Raw genomic sequence first — 16,145 nt, 5'->3', positions numbered from 1 at the left:
TGCCCTGTCTTCTGATGCAAAGGCGCCCCCGTGTGGCCTGACCTACATTTCTCAAGTTAAGCCGCTTTCGAAAACCGGCTCGCTATTTACCACACGGAGCTGGCCACAGGAGGGCGCTCTTTGCTAGAGAAAACTTTCTGGAGGGGGAAACAAGGACAGCCACGAAAGAACCTCCCGAAGCAGAGGTGGCCGATGTGGATGTTTTAATAGAATCGTAGAGTCGGAAGGGACCTCAAGGATCATCTAGCCCAACCCCCTTGCAATGCAGGAATATGCAGGTGTCCCTTGCGGGGATCGAACCTGCAACCTTGGCATTGTCAGCAGCAGGCTCTAGCCAACTGAGCTATCCCGTTTCGCTGGACTCCAACTCCCATCATCTCTGATGAACCACTGGCTGTGCTGCCTGGGGGCTGATGGGAGTTGGAGTCCAGATTCCCCCATTACCGTGGACACTCGGGTTTTGAGCGTGATCCGTGCGGGATGCACGTTCACAAACTGCAGCGTTGGCAACCCATGTCTGCGCATGCACGGGTTGTGATTCGGTGCTTCTGCGCATGTGCAAAGCGTGATTTAGTGCTTCTGTGCATGTGCAACTGCCGAAACCCAGAAGGAACCCGTTCCGGTACTTCCAGGTTTTGGCAGTCTGCAACCTGAAAAAAAGCAACCTGAAGCGGCTGTAACCCGAGGTATGACTGTATTATTTTATATACATTTTTATTAATTTTTTAACATATCATTTCCAACAGTCATTTAACATACATTCTTATCTTATACAATATTTTAGACTTCCGTCCACTACCCAGGAAGATTTTCCATTCTTTATCACTTAATTTGCATTTCTTAATTTCTCTTATTACTTTTAATTGTCCTTAACTAATGATTCTCTTCATGGTTTTCCTTGCAATATTTCACCTAATCCACCTTACAAAACTTCTTGCAATCCTACTAGCATAATCTGTTTATTGCAATTGCTTTTCAAACAGTTCAAATATTTACTCCACAGATTTCCCCCATTTTGAGAGCAAGAGAAACGGGACCAGGAGGCTGGGCTCTGATTTGCTGGGTGGATTTTGAGCAGAATCTGGACAGCCAGCCATCTCCTAGCTCAGAATGTCATGTGTTGGGCAATAAATTGGACTTGATGGTCAGGGAAGAACAATAACCCTCCAACTCTGTGGGTCTGGGAGTCTATACCCTCCACCTTTTTCATCATTATCGATTTTAATTTTAGCTAGGATGGCTGCTTTGCGCGGGGTTGGACTAGATGACCCATGGGGTCCCTTCAAATTCTGTAATTCTCTGATCGTATTATAATGCTTGCTTTATCCCCTCCCCGTGCCTGGGCACAGAGCCCCCTTGCCAGCCTCTGCTCCCAGGACTACGCCCTGCGATCCCCCAGATTCTTCCACATCCCTTTAACCCTTTAATTCTATTTTCTCCCTGCCCTTTCCTAGGTGGAAAGGGGAGAATGTGGCCACGACAGAAGTAGGCGAGATCCTAGGAAGCCTGGACAGCTTGCTGGAGGTCACTGTTTATGGTGTCACGGTTCCAGGTACTCTTTAAACGAGGGGCTTTAGAATGTGTTTTTCAAATTATTATTTTACTTCTTTGTTTGGACAGTTTATATACAGTGGTGCACCGCAAGACAAATGCCTCGCAAGACGGAAAACCCGCAAGACGAAAGGGTTTTCCGTTTTCAGAGGCGCTTCGCAAGACGAATTTCCCTATGGGCTTGCTTCGCAAGACGAAAATTGACGAAAATTTTTGAGTTTTTTCCCCGCTCCCCAACCCCTTTTTCTGAAGCGCTAAGCTGCTAAGAGCCTTTTAGCAGCTAAACCGCTAATCCCTTAAGCCTTAAAAAGCCGTTAATAGCCCTTAAACTGCCAATAGCGCTAATAGCGCTAATCCGCTAATGGGCTTGCTTCGCATGACGAAAAAACCGCAAGACGAAAAGACTTGCGGAACGGATTCTTTTCGTTTTGCGAGGCACCACTGTACCACTTTTTTAAAAAAAACAGAACTCTAAGGTTAAAACACCTTAAGCAAAACAGCAATTCTTTTTAACCACCAGAGAACATCCACATTCTATAAAACGCAATGAACAGCTAAAATGGAGCGTCCTGTAATCAAAATAAACATTAGGCATACAAACCAACTACAAAAATAATGAAATTCTAGTAACCATATTACAGTGGTACCTTGGTTTACAACCGTAATCCGTTCCGGAGGTCTGGTTGTAAACCAAAACAGGTTGTAACCCAAGGCGGGCTTTCTCCAATGGGGCCTCCCCTCAAAAATTGGTTGTAATCCAAAAAAAGGGGACACACACTTTCAAATTTGACGTGGTTGTAATCCAAAGCGGTTGTAATCCAAAGCGGTTGCAAACCAAGGTACCACTGTGCAGGAAAGGGCTGGGATTTGGGTAAAGCGTGTCCCAGGCATAGCTGTCAACGTTTTCCCTTTTTTAAGGGAAATTCTCTTATTCCGAATAGGATTCCTTGCAAGAAACGGGGAAAGTTGACAGCTATGGTCCCAGGGTGTCAGCCTGCCCCTTCTCGTCCTACTCAGCGTAGACCCATCAAAGCTAATGGACGTGACTAAGGACACCTTCCGCTTTACCACAGATACCACTTCAAAGAGCCGTGGTTTCCCACAAAGAATTCTGGGAAGTGTAGTTTCTTGAGGGGGCTATTTCTCTCACAGGCCTACAATCCCCAGAGTTCCCTGGGAAGAGGGATTGAGCGCTGAACCACTCTGGAAATTATAGCACTGTGATGGCTGTCTCTTTCCCCAGGGCATGAAGGCCGAGCGGGCATGGCGACCGTGGTTCTGAAGCCAGGACAGGAGTTTGACGGTGCCCAGGTCTACACGCACGTGGTGGAGCTCCTCCCGCCCTTCGCCCGCCCTCGATTTCTGCGCATCCAGGTACGAGGAGCGCCCCATGCAGCCTGCGCCTCTTCCACAGCCATGCAGGAAAGAGGGGTGTGTGTGTGAGTGTGTGTGTGTGTGTTGGAGGCTGGGTTCCCAGTGCCGGGAAGCGGTGATGAGCAGGATCTTGTGGCGGAATACAGCCCTTGTTAGTCTCAGCGCTTGGGTCTGTAGTGAAAAGAGGCCCTGTTGAGACTTCCCTGCTTGTGATTTTTTTAGCCGGGTAAAAGCCCAGACTTAGCTTAACTGCACCAGAGTGGCTCCTGTCCACTGTCCTGGTTCCCCCTGGTTCTGCAGCGCCCCCTGGAGGCGACATTTCCCAGGTGGGTGTAGCTTTGCCTGTAGTATAGGAAGCTAAGGGAAGACGCGCCAGAAATAAATAATTAATAATTATTAATTAAATATAATAAATTAATAAATATAATTTGGACTATAGTTTTATCTCTTTTTATTTTAGTTTTTTTATTTTAATTGAAGTATTATATTTAATTGGATGTTTTTTATTGGAAAATCAATAAAAACATTTTTTTTTTTTAAAAAAAGGGAAGACACGCCAGATACTTGAAGGGCCGTTAAGCATGCCAAAGGTAGACGTCAGCCCTGCGGCCCCCCAGGCCTCTCTCTCTGGCCCCTTGGGATTCACCACAGGCTGCACCCCTTATCCTCAGACCACACCCCTTGCTGCCCCAGCTTCACACCTTCCTTGGGTATTGTTCACTGGCTGAAAGGTGTTTCTGAACTCTGACATGCTACACATTTGCATGGATGTAGGATAGAGAGAGGGGCAGGTGTGGTTCAGTCCTGTCCCCCCCCCCCCATTTATATTTTATTAAGTTTCAACCTTTTTAACATATACGGTCAAAACGCAATTTCGTCTTTCTCTTGTCTTTGTCGACTTCCCACCCCGTTTTCCATTGTTGTTCCTCCCGTTCTGCTGCACCCGATCTTCCATCTATTGAATCACAGCCACAATATTACAATCTAAACGCTTCTGTCGCTCAGAGCTCAAATCCTCCTTGCGACTTCATCATACCATATCATAGCTGTCAAGTGTCCCTTATTTGGCGGGACAGTCCCTTATCCCAGCTCCATGTCCCGCTGCTGTCCCTAATTGAGGATGTTCCTTCAATTTCCCGGGTTTCAAAGGAAGCAGCTCCTCTCCCTCCCTTCCTGCCGGCCAGGGAGGAGGGAGGCTCCAACTGTGTTGCTTGGCTGCGTTGCTCACCCAATGAGGAGTCTAAGAACAACTGGGGGGTGGAGCTTGCATGCCTTGTGCTGATCAAATCGGCTGCGTTGCCTGGGGACTCGCCTTTGCTCAGCGCTTCCCAGCGGAGAGGTGATGGTGGTTTTCCTTGAGGCTTCGTTTGGCTGCTGGCTGGGCTTTCTGCCTTTGGCTCGGAGGGGCTCAGAAGTCGAACATACCTGTGCCCGGAAAATCCCTTATTTTGGCTGCTGATCCCTTATTTTCGAGGCTGCTGGCCCCTTATTTTCAAATCTGTAACTTGACAGCTATGTACCATATATCTTTGAACAGTCTGAAAAAGGCATCCGTTTTTACCAATTCTGCATTGTCCATTAACTTACCCATTTTTCGGGTGGGAGTCATTTTAAGCTTTAGCCTCTGGCCCTGCCCACCGCTGATATGCGGCCCCCAGAAGGCTGCCTATCCGTAGGTGATGCTGCCAGCTGCAACGTCCCTGCATTCGGCGGGGTGGCCTGGATGACCTCCCGAGGTCCCGACCCCTCAGTTCTGTCCTTTCTCTCTCCTTCCCGCCAGGAACACTTGGAGCTGACGGACACCTTCAAGCAGAAGAAGGTCCGCCTGGCAGACGAAGGCTTCAACCCGAAGCTGATCTCGGATCCACTCTTCTTTCTGGACGACGCTGCGAAGTCGTACGTCCCTCTGACCCACAGCGTCTGGGAGGGGATAGCTGCTGGAACCATCCGGTTATAACCTGCACCCCCTTCTCCTGATTCGTACCCGAACCCCAGTGCTCTGAGCTGGGGGTTGCAGGGTGTCCTTGAAGACTCTAGCCTCCTTTGTTTCCACCTCGGCCTTAAAAGGCCCACGTGCCTCTTTCTACACCCCGGATTTTCTCTCCTAGCTGTGCCCCAGGGTGACCCTACGCCTCTGCTAGTGGGATGCCCCCTTAGTGAGGACTTGAATCGCCCTCCTAGCCTCTCCACGCAGACGAAGAGGAGGAACTTATTCCTGCCCAGATGTTGCTGGACTCAACCTCCATCCTCGACCCAGACCATCATCTGAGGGTTACCTCCTTTACACCTCTGCACATGTAGAAATTTATTTTTGCCCAGTGGTGATTTGCAATCTTGCTACTGTTAAGCCACTGGGAATCCACCGCCCATACTGATCTACTGCAGATCACCCGGAAAGCCACCAGCAGATCCTCATTTTCATCCTGTCCTTCCTTGTGGTTGCTCTCTTCCTCTCTAAGAATTTCCCTTCCTGGGTTGGGCTAAGGCAGGGGGGCCTGTTGTTGGACTATAACTCCCATCAACCCTGAGCCGCTGGCTGTGGGGGCTGCTGGGAGTTGAAGTCAAACGACAGCTCCCATCGTTCGTGGCCATTGGCTGTGCTGACCGGGTCTGCTGGGAGTTGCAGTCCTAGAGCATCGTGGTTCGACAGCCCCCATTGGCCCTGATGGCTGGAGATGCTGGTTGCAGGGGCTGATGGGAAATTCCTCGGTCCCCATGCTGTGGGCCAGCAGCTAACCTATTTCCAGTAGTGCCCAACCTTGTTGCCTTTGGGAAAACTTGCAAAGCAGGTCGCGGAGGCTAACGGGCCGTAGCTGTTAAAACCGTGATCCGTCCTCCAGTTCTGATGTCGACTTGGCCCCATCTAGTGGTCTCCAACCAGCTGCTGTGCCTCAGATACTTCAGTCTCCCATCTATAATAGGGAGAAATGGAACACCAGCCTGCCTTACAAGACTGTTGTGCGAATCGCTGAAATAACAGATGCGGCACACATGGACTGGACAAACCACATCAAGTCTTATTTTCACGATGTTCTCTGGGCTGGGACGAGAAGCGGGGTATTTTTGTGAGGTGGCGGTGCTCTTCCGCTCTGCCGACGAGGTGTTCGCAGGCAATGGGCCTGCTTTTAGGAGTTAGCAGGCCTGGTTTCAAGGTGAGGGGCTTGTGAGGGAACTATGGGTTGGGGTTGTTTATTTTCTACTTTTTCTATTCTTCGTATCAAATAAAGTTCCTTTTTTTTTTTTTTTTGGTACCAGCCGAACTGTGGTCTTTATTGCTTCAGCAGGAAATAAATCTCACCAACTCTGTTCCAGAAAGAAATCTGTTTTGGGGGTGGGGTGGTTTAAATCTGCTTTGGGGGTGGGTCTTTGCCTGGATTTTGGCTGTGTGTGGAAAGAGCCTAACTTGAGAAGGGAACCCCCACATGGCTGACATGAAGTATCCATCAGTCACATTTAGGAACGTTCATCTTCATTGAATGTTGGAAGAGGTGGCCCTCCAGGCTTCTCGATCTGGCCCTTGAGAGACTCTTTCCATGCTGCTCTCCTTGAATGCTTTTGCTAGGCTAGAAGGGTGGCCTTTGGCTTGCCTGGGATGTGTGTGTGTTTATCAAAACCTCTGACTTTTGCATGGCATGGAAGTAGCCTACTGTGCAAAGGCACAGAGTCATATCTGTTACTCCTCCCCCTTTTTGCATATTGGCCCTGCCCACCAATGGCATGCGGCCCTCAGAATGTTGCCCAGAGGCGTGTGTGGCCCTCGGGCTGTTTCCCATCCCAATTTTGGACCATGAGACCATAGCAGATCAGGTTGTGTGTGTGTGTGTGTGTAAGAGAGAATCTTCCTAAAGCTTGAAATGAGGCAGGTTGTGTGTCTGTTTGTGTGTGTGTGTATTTGTGTTAGCAGCCATGAAGGTTTGCAAACCATCATTAGTGAGGGTCAGTCGGTTTCTCTCCTTTCAGTTTAGTCTGGGTCAAAGGGCTGAATACATTATATTGATCTTTTCTCAATCATCTGAAAGGCTGAGGGTCCTATTAAGCTGTGCCACATTGGGGGCAGGGAACAGGGAGGAAGGTGCCTGGAAACTACAGCACCCCACAAACCCTCCAAGTCTTTATCCCCGCCATCTAAGGGGGCATTATATGAGATGATTGAGAGCACGTGAGCTGCCTCCTCGCCCTGTTATCTTCTGCTTTGAACCAGGATGTCGGTTTTGTTTTATAAAGGAGTAGCAATACTGTTGGCAGCAGCTTCTGGAACAACCAGGAACTTGCTTGAGGCTCCTAAGTATTCAGAGAGCCCTCTAGCCTGACCAGAGTCTCCATGGTCCATTTTCTTGGAGGACTCTTGACTTTACTAAAACGTTGAAGCTTTTTTGCGCTTTCCCTGAGATAATCGCTTGACTGCTTTCGGATTCCTGCTTCCCTTCGAACCATCTTACGTACTGTTAACGTTTTATGTTTGCGTTTGGTGGACTGTACAGTGGTACCTTGGGTTAAGAACTTAATTCGTTCTGGAGGTCTGTTCTTAACCTGAAACTGTTCTTCACCTGAAGCACCACTTTAGCTAATGGGGCCTCCTGCTGCCCCCGCACGATTTCTGTTCTCATCCTGAAGCAAAGTTCTTAACCCAAGGTACTATCTCTGGGTTAGCGGAGTCTGTAACCTGAAGCGCCTGTAACCTGAAGCGCCTGTAACCCGAGGTACCACTGTACATGAATTAGGTAACTAATTTCCGGGGTGGCGGCCTGGTGATTCTCTTGGGGCTTCCACGGGAATCAGGCTGTGGCCCACAAAAGCTTAGGCCGTTGTCTTTAAGGTCTCACAAAATTCTGCCGTTTTTTACACTGCCTAACCAAAGCAGGAAGATGTCTGTCTGTCTGTCTGTCTGTCTGTCTGTCTGTCTCTCTCTCTCTCTCTCTCTCTCACACACACACACAGTCTTCAAGGCCTGACTTGCCCAAGTAAATATTTTTTTGGGAGAGATGATGAGCGCCTTCTGTCCCCCTACTGCATCTTTATTCATAAGACACTAATCCTCCTGCGGCAGTCTGGGAGAGTTGGGGTTGGGGAGGGTCAAGCCAGCCCTAACCCATTAAGGTGGGGAAGAATCTCCTCTCCCTAAAAAAAAGGGGGGGGGGAGCAACAACCCAGAATTCATCAACCCAGGAACATGACGTACACAAACACGCCAGTATCCTGGTGTGTTTGCAAGAGAGCAAAAACAAAATTATTTTTGCTTAGGGACACACACACAGAGCAACTCTGAATCTGAGATGTGGAAGAAATAAAGACAGGATCACTTGCGTTATCCACTCGTAAGGGCTCCACCCCCCCCCCCGTTGCTTTTTGAAATGTCCCCCACTCCAGCATCCCGAAACGTGTGTTAAAAAGCTCAACAACAGGACCCCGCTAAATAAAGCATGGCTGGCTGGGTTGCTGATTCCCGACCCCCCTGGACAATTGAGCCTGCACTGGTGCCATTCCCAGCTGCAGTGGGATTTAAGTGCTGAGAAACAAACGTAAGATTCTCTATATAACTTCAAGACCGGCAGGCATATACATATTTGCAATGAAATAACAATAAAGCAGAATATTTTGAGTTGATTTCCTGCAGCTCCTTTTTAAACGGGGGCGGGCGGTGTTATTGGGTGGTTGTTTTTATTTTGATTATGTTTTTTGTGGTTTTATATTTTGATTTTATTCTGTGAACCGCCCTGAGACCTTTGGGTAAAGGTAAGATAAAGGGACCCCTGATATTAGGTCCAGTCGTGGCCGACTCTGGGGTTGCAGCGCTCATCTCACTTTATTGGCCAAGGGAGCCGGCGTACAGCTTCTGGGTTATGTGGCCACCATGACTAAGCCGCTTCTGGCGAACGAGAGCAGCGCACAGAAACACCTTTTACCTTCCTGCCAGAGTGGTACCTATTTACCTACTTGCGCTTTGACGTGCTTTCGAACTGCTAGGTTGGCAGGAGCAGGGACCAAGCAACGGGAGCTCACCCCGTCACGGGGATTCGAACCGCCAACCTTCTGATCGGCAAGTCCTAGGCTCTGTGGTTTAACCCACAGCGCCACCCATGTCCCTTGCCTTTGGGTATAGGGTGGTATATAAATTCAAACAACAACAACACCCCCTAATGGCCATAGCAATGTGTTCAAACAGCTGTTTGTTTCTAAGGGGGAAAGGCAAGGGAAAATGTTATGTGGTTTCGGAGCATTGCAGCCAGAAGCCTGACTAGATTCAACTCATTTCCTTGGGGGCTGAGCTAGCTTTGAGCCAATTGCCACGTGGCCCACCTCACAGGGTTGTTGTGAGGGTGAAGCAAGGGCTGTGCATCGCACAAAGCTTCTTGGAAGAGAGAGAGAGAGAGAATGCACACACACACACACAGATGATGATGATAATGTAGTAGTAGTAAAGGTAAAGGTACCCCTGCCCATACGGGCCAGTCTTGACAGACTCTAGGGTTGTGCACCCATCTCACTCAAGAGGCCGGGGGCCAGCGCTGTCCAGAGACACTTCCGGGTCACGTGGCCAGCGTGACATCGCTGCTCTGGTGAGCCAGAGCCGCACACGGAAACGCCGTTTACCTTCCTGCTAGTAAGCGGTCCCTATTTATCTACTTGCACCCGGGAGTGCTTTTGAACTGCTAGGTTGGCAGGCGCTGGGACCGAACGACGGGAGCGCACCCCGCCACGGGGATTCGAACCGCCGACCTTTTGATTGGCAAGCCCTAGGCGCTGAGGCTTTTACCCACAGCGCCACCCGCGTCCCATGTAGTAGTAGTACTAACTGATATTTTTATTTTATTTCACTTTGTGGCTTTGGCCTACTGGGCCTGTTTAAACATTTGGTAATGATAGCCGCTAAGCCTGAATTATAGAGAAAAACAAGGCGCAATAATGACACGTGAGATGGATGGGTGGATAGCTGGATAAAACCAATCTGTCAGGTTGTACCAAACTTCAGAATAGATCCATTGAAGTGAATGGCCTTATGCTATGTACATTGTTTTACAACTATCAGGGAGTGCCCGGCACTCCCCAGGAATTTGTAGGAACCAAAAAACGTTCTGATTTTTAAATGTCAAAAGTGTCACTTGTGAGTTTGAGCCTGTCATGCCAAACCTTGATGAAGACCACTGTTTACGCTTAGGACTGCCATACCCCCAGAATTTCCCAGACTTTGCTGGGATTTGGCTATTGGAAACAGAATCACATAATGCCTGGACGTATGGCAACCCATGTTGGAAGTGTAGATTGTGGTGAATTTCCTTAAAAAGTAGCTCAGAAACTTCTTCCTCTGTTTTTGAGATTTTGCAAACAAACAAAAAACAACTTTGGGTGAGCAAAACTGAAAAAAGGTCGAACAACCTTTGTGTGTCTGGATTTCCACTTTTTTTTTTTTTTTTTTTTTGGCTAAGGGGGTTGGACAATGTCAAAAGTCTTTAAAGCTTCCTGTACAATTTTGTTCAAGGTCTCTCCCTCCTTGGAAGGAGGGCAGGGAACTCTGTTGCAACAGAAAAAATAAATATCTGCCTTGCTTTCCACTGGATTTCCACTTTTTGAAATATGGCAACCCTCCCTCCTGAACGCCCATGCTGGGTTTGGCGGCGACATCTCAAGAAACAGCTGAACCAATGCCAACAAAAGTCACGCCAAGGTGATGTTTTGGATCCCCTACCTTGTTCCAAAATTGCAGCTGTTGTTCGGAATTGCCCCATCTAGGGGAAACCCCCTACGCCAAGTTTCATGACAACATCCTAAGAGATGTCAGAAAACCCAAAGAGAACAGGCCGATGGACAAACAAACCGCTCTGCCAAATAAATGCATCGCCGATGGGTTTGCTTTGGGCGGATGCCTCTGTGGAAACAACCCCCAGGGTGAGGGTTTATGGCATCGCCCCACTAAAAAAATACAACCACGACCCATTGCAGTTTGGGGGTGCAGGCCGAGAGAAACTAGGGGGTTCGTCTCTGAGGCCTTTCTCTCTCTTTCTCTGCCATTGTCATCCCCCAGACACCCCTCCCTCCTCTTTCCCTCTCACCTCTGCCATAAAAAGGGGCCTGTGGCTCAGTGCCCCATTGTGAGGGGATAATAGGGCCAGCAGCTTGTGAAAGTGATACCATGAATGGGGCCGGGAGGGCGGGCAGAGAAGGGGGTAGGCCCTGTAGCCCCGGTAACCACAGGAGCTCTAAGTGCGGCTAATAGGATAAGAGGGGCTGGGAGCGAGAGAGGAAAGGGGGGTGTGAGATGGAAAGGGGGAGCAGTTGGGCACAGAGAGGAACCACTTCCAACGGTTGTCGCCAGAACCCCCTCCTCCCCAAAGATTGGGGGATGTGGGGGTGCTTTAGGCCTCAGAAACACCCCTCCCCTTTGACTCTGTCTCACGTCCCTTATCGTACTGGAGATATGCATGAAATGTGTGCTCAGGCATGCATATGGAACATACTAGAAAATTCAGTGAAGGGTTTTTTTTGGAGGGGGTGCCTGCTGGATATTTGGGGTCTCCCTCTCAGGTCCTGTGATGGGAAAGATATATTCTATAATCTGAGAAAGTCGAGCTTCTGCCCACAGCTCTGTGGGATGGGATGGGAAAGGAAGGACCCGAATGCCTGGGTTCCATGCGGTGAAATGGCTTGGGGCAGTCTGTGGGGTGATGCAAGAGTGTCTGGAGTGGGTGGGTGGGTGGGCAGCAAAGGAGAAACCCACCCCCTCCATCAGCCCCAGATATTGGCCCTTCAGTACCTGGGACAGCACCCAGGATGTACGCAGATTTTAGGCATGAATTTTTGTCCCTTGGTGACTGCAGCCATCAAGGGATGAGTTGCTTGTGTAAATAGGCCATTGCAGATATCACACGGTGTCAATAAACACCCACCTCCCTTCACATCCGCTCAAGATCTTCCAGGCCCATCTGAGTACAGAGAAAGCGATGATTCTTTGAATGTCGCTTGTTTTTCTTTTTTTATAGCCAGGGGTGCTGGTCCTCATGGAAATGGTGGGGAAATGCAGGTGAGTGTTCCATGTTGTTTTTTCAAAGGGTGAGTGGAAGAAAGATTAGATTTGGCCCACAGGCTGCTGCTAACTCACCCCTGAGTCTATGCAAAAATCTGTCTAATGCGGTTTTGTTCTATTTTCACTTTCATTACAACAACAATAATACAGGGACAAGCAGTCAAATAAGATAAAATTCCAAATTCTCCCAAACAACTTCTAGGTTCTTATACAGTCAAGATCATCACCTTTACAAATTACACATTCTGACCATTTCTGTTGTCAACATAGTGCAAGGTCTGACTTCTGTTGAGTGTGGTTCAGCGTCACTCAAAGGGTACTTTAAAAAACACACCAAAAAAACCCTGTATATCCCACAGAATGTGATCTGATTTAATGCTATGCTTTTGGGGCAGAACTTTGTCTTAACTGCCGAAAATTCTAGTCCTTGTGGAATCTGGCAGAGAACAACTTGGAAACGGGCCCAGCGTTTGTGGGGTGAGGACTGGTGATAAACATATACAAAAGAGAGGCTCCTGTGGTCTTCCCATGAAGAGGGGAGCTCATCTGTTTTGGTCACTTCTGATGTCATTATTTTGCACCCTTAAAATTTGAAGGAGTGGGGACATTTGCTCATGAAATCCTAGCCACGAACAGGATTTACCATTCTCAGCAGCTTGCAAATCAAGCACAGTTCCCCCTCCCCAATATTATGACCCAGCAAAAGGGCTATAGAACGAGGCATTGGACACACATCAGTGTTTCCCAAGAGGGATGAGGTGTTGGGGGGGTGGGAGGAGAGGGGGGTGGGGAGCGAGCAGCCCCTGCCTCTCATCTTTATGCTGAGCTGTAATTGGGCAAGCCTGCCTCCAGCTGCCTTTCACACCCAAGCCTGCAAGCACCCCCCCTTGCACCCCAGTCCAATTGTATCAGTGTCTGTGGCCGTCAGAGAGGCCAAACAATGGGAATAATAATAAGGCTGCTCGCCCCCTGTCCGGCAGAAGCACTGAGAGAGGCCACTGGCCAGCAAAGTTAGAAGCCAGCGGAATTGAGGGGTCAGGAAAATTGGGGTGGGTGGGTGGGAGGGTGGAACTGGAAAGCGGGCCATGATCACAGACTAGTGCAAAACATACAGATATATATACAAGTTTAGGCCAAAGACTAATAATTTTTGTTGTTGGTTTTTTTGGAGGGGGTGCTTTGCTGAATTAGAAGAGATCGCCCAAAACTCATACATGGAATTACCTCCTGACCACCCTTTTTCTTAAAAAGTTCCTGCAAAAACTTTTCCCATTTTTTTTGGCGCATTTTGTTCAGAAATACAAGTGGAATTTTTCCTATTTTCATGGTTTTACCCACCGCCGTGCTAAATTTTGGGGGATGTCACCGTGGAGCGGTTGGTTGGTCTTGGGGCTGTTTCTGCAAGATTGGGGTAAGTGGGTTTTCAGACATATATATATATCTTCCTTAATTCACTTTGAATTCACCTGCCTACGTAGCTCTGTATATGTATGGATAACAATATCTTAGCTGGACTTCTTCTGTTTCTCCTCTGTGGTGTGAAATCGAACCATTTTGGGGCGGGTGCAGTGACTGGATTTGGGAGAAATCAGTGAGGATGGGGTATGTGTTAGAGATTCTGTTGTATGTCCGTCCCCCCCCTCCAGTCCCCACATTCATTGCAAAACTTCAGCAAATTATTCCCCTGCCTGCCCAAACAGCAGTGCAATCTCAAGTCACTTTGGGTCTAAATTTGGGTCTAAATTTAATTTGCGTTTGGCATATTGTCAAATCTTGGATACTTAGGTCTGGGTGAAATCTCAAAGTCCGTAGGTTTCCCCCTGGTTATAATATCACTCTAGTGAGCTGGGAGAGTTCTATTCATTTGCAAACTGGGGAGCGGGAGACTGGGAGATTGTGGAAACCGAGTCTACTATGGCTGAGTTCACAGATTGGTTTGCCAAACGGAGAGTTGATGGTCTGACAGTTGTGTGCATGGAGGGATGAGAGGAGAATAGATGATTTTGTGTTCTTCTGTTTTGATATTTCTTCTCTGACGGGACAACTTTCTCAGATTCTGAACGTTCAAATGGAGTGGGGGAAGACCGAGGTTTATAAGCATCAATAGACTGGCAACCCCGGTGCAGGAAACAGTTCATTTATCCCCCGCTACGTAAATCAAGCTATGGCTGGACCAGAAATTTGGAAGGAGGGTCTATGGATGGGACAATGTTATGCCAATTGCAAGTGTTCCTTTCTTTTCAAGTCCTAGACAGGGTTGTTTCGCTGTCTCCCAGATGTCCGCTCAAGACAGGACAATTAGAGCTTGAAGCTGTTGGGTTTTTGAAGGGGGCAATAAAGCCAATTGGATTGTTTGGGGGTTGAACAAGGATTCTCTCCCAACACCCACCGAAAGCTAGGTCTCGGGGTTGTTGTTTTTTTGGTTGTGTAGCCCATTCACAAATTTGTTTCAGTGCTTTGGAAACTGGGATAGGGTTGATCTGAGCGTTCTCATCTTGCTTTCATGGTTCAAAGTCTGGTTGTGTCTCAACTCAATCCCGGGCACACAGGAACCTCACCCTGTATGAAGTTTGTGACCCTACAGTGGATTGTCTCTGGGTACAAGAAGGAGAAGGGTGTTTAACGCAGGTTAATAGAGCTGGCTGGGGAAACAGAGGTCTTCTGGGTTTATTTCTCTGCCTGAGCAGGACTTGGGAGCTCCTACACAGAGATGTTTGTTGGAGGCCCATTTTATAGGGCTATCGGTGCAGGCTGTAACTCATGAGAGTTAATGGATCCTAACTCTCTAGTGTGTTTTATTGGGGCATGCTATGGTGCTATTGTGTGTTTTTTTCTCTTCTTCACAGAAACACTGGAGAAAATGGAAACATCCATTCATATTTTGACCCCCTGTTTCACCCTAAATACACATTTGCTTGTTTGTTTAACCACCACCGCTCTTTTTTAAAAAAAAGTTGAAGCAGATTTCAAGAGGCAAGGGGAAATTTGCCACAGCTATGGCTGAAATCTCATGTGCACTTTCTTAAGATCAAGCCCTGCAGAGCACAGTGGGACTTATAGCAAGCACCCATATCATTGCACTATGCAGCTACCTTCCTGAAAACCCTTATCATTTGCCTCCCACCAATTTGGAAAAATGCTCTGTGTCTAGAAAAGGAGTTTCCAGACTGAGGTCCGTGGACCATCAGCAGCCCACAAATTTCATTTGAATGGTCCATGGCGTGTCTGTAAAAAAATACAATTCAAAATCATCCAGCACCACCATTGCAATTGCTGCAACAATTGTTAAGTTTATCTGCCAGGCCACTCAACCAATTTTAAGTGGTCCGTGGAGGGGGCGAAAGTTTGGGAACTGTTAGTCTAGGACATGAAGAAGAAAATAATATTTCTGGTCAGAAGTGGGTGTAGCTTTGTTTTGTTTTTGAGTACTTTCAAAGGCCTTAAAAATAGATGTCAGTTTGGGGATTTTGAAATGCAAATAAGTTAATTGCAAATTCAAATGTATCCCTATCGTGTTTTATGACTTCCTTGATATTGTATGTGGGCTGGAACTGGTCTGTGACTGAAATAATAAAATTCATAAGTTAATGCAGTTCGTTACTGGTCCTTAAAAAGATATTAATGAAGATTTGTTACCAACCCATCTTGTCTCATGTGCCAAAACCTGCTCCCTTTTTCCTTCTTTTATCTAAAGTTCCTTAGTGCCCCACAACCCCCCCAAACTGAGCTTTATTTGCAGCTGAAATAATAAGGCACTTATCTGAAATGCTGCACTGCTAGACTTTTAAGTTGACACATATATCTGGAGTCAGCTACTTCCACCACCCACCTAACTCTTAAAACTAACCCACTTTACGCAAGTGATCTGTTTGGCTGGGCAGCATGATGCTTGAAAGAGGCCATCGGTGGAAGTTTGCAAATTCCAAAAGGGTTGCCCCTCGCGAGCCCAACAGGGGGAAAACAAACAGACAAAACAGCCTTGAGGAATCTACAAAACAGATTTCTTCCGTTAGAAGTTTCTGCACGCCATTTGGGAAGGTTGTAGTCTTGTGAGAGAGCATCTGCGTTGCATGCAGAAGGTCTCAATTTCAATCACTGAGCATCTCCTGGTAGCGTCGGGAGAGAGCTGCTGCTTTGCAATGTGGATAACTACTGAGCTAGCTGGACCAGCGATGTAACTCAGAATATAAGGCATTCGCTC

General features: G+C 47.8%; 2 protein-coding genes across 2 annotated transcripts in view; both read left to right on the top strand.

Annotated features, from left to right (window-relative positions):
- SLC27A3 (solute carrier family 27 member 3) overlaps window positions 1–6,168 on the top strand; it is a 30,319-nt gene extending 24,151 nt beyond the window's left edge. The window contains 3 exon segments of the mRNA XM_083416540.1: window positions 1,455–1,552; window positions 2,795–2,925; window positions 4,706–6,168. Of these exon segments, the coding sequence (XP_083272666.1) occupies window positions 1,455–1,552; window positions 2,795–2,925; window positions 4,706–4,882 (406 nt within the window). The 3' untranslated portion in view covers window positions 4,883–6,168.
- A 7,054-nt stretch (window positions 6,169–13,222) lies between these two features.
- Window positions 13,223–16,145, top strand: part of LOC310666041 (immunoglobulin superfamily DCC subclass member 3-like) — a 33,319-nt gene continuing 30,396 nt past the window's right edge. The window contains exon 1 of the mRNA XM_083416542.1: window positions 13,223–13,355. Within this exon, the coding sequence (XP_083272668.1) occupies window positions 13,304–13,355 (52 nt within the window). The 5' untranslated portion in view covers window positions 13,223–13,303. The remainder of the gene's footprint in view (window positions 13,356–16,145) is intronic.

The sequence above is a fragment of the Podarcis tiliguerta genome, assembly GCF_965153285.1.
Source record: "Podarcis tiliguerta genome assembly, chromosome: 16".
Classification (NCBI taxonomy): Eukaryota; Metazoa; Chordata; class Lepidosauria; order Squamata; family Lacertidae; genus Podarcis; species Podarcis tiliguerta.
Note: the sequence above shows the minus strand (reverse complement) of the source record. Positions and strands in the feature narration are given on the sequence as shown.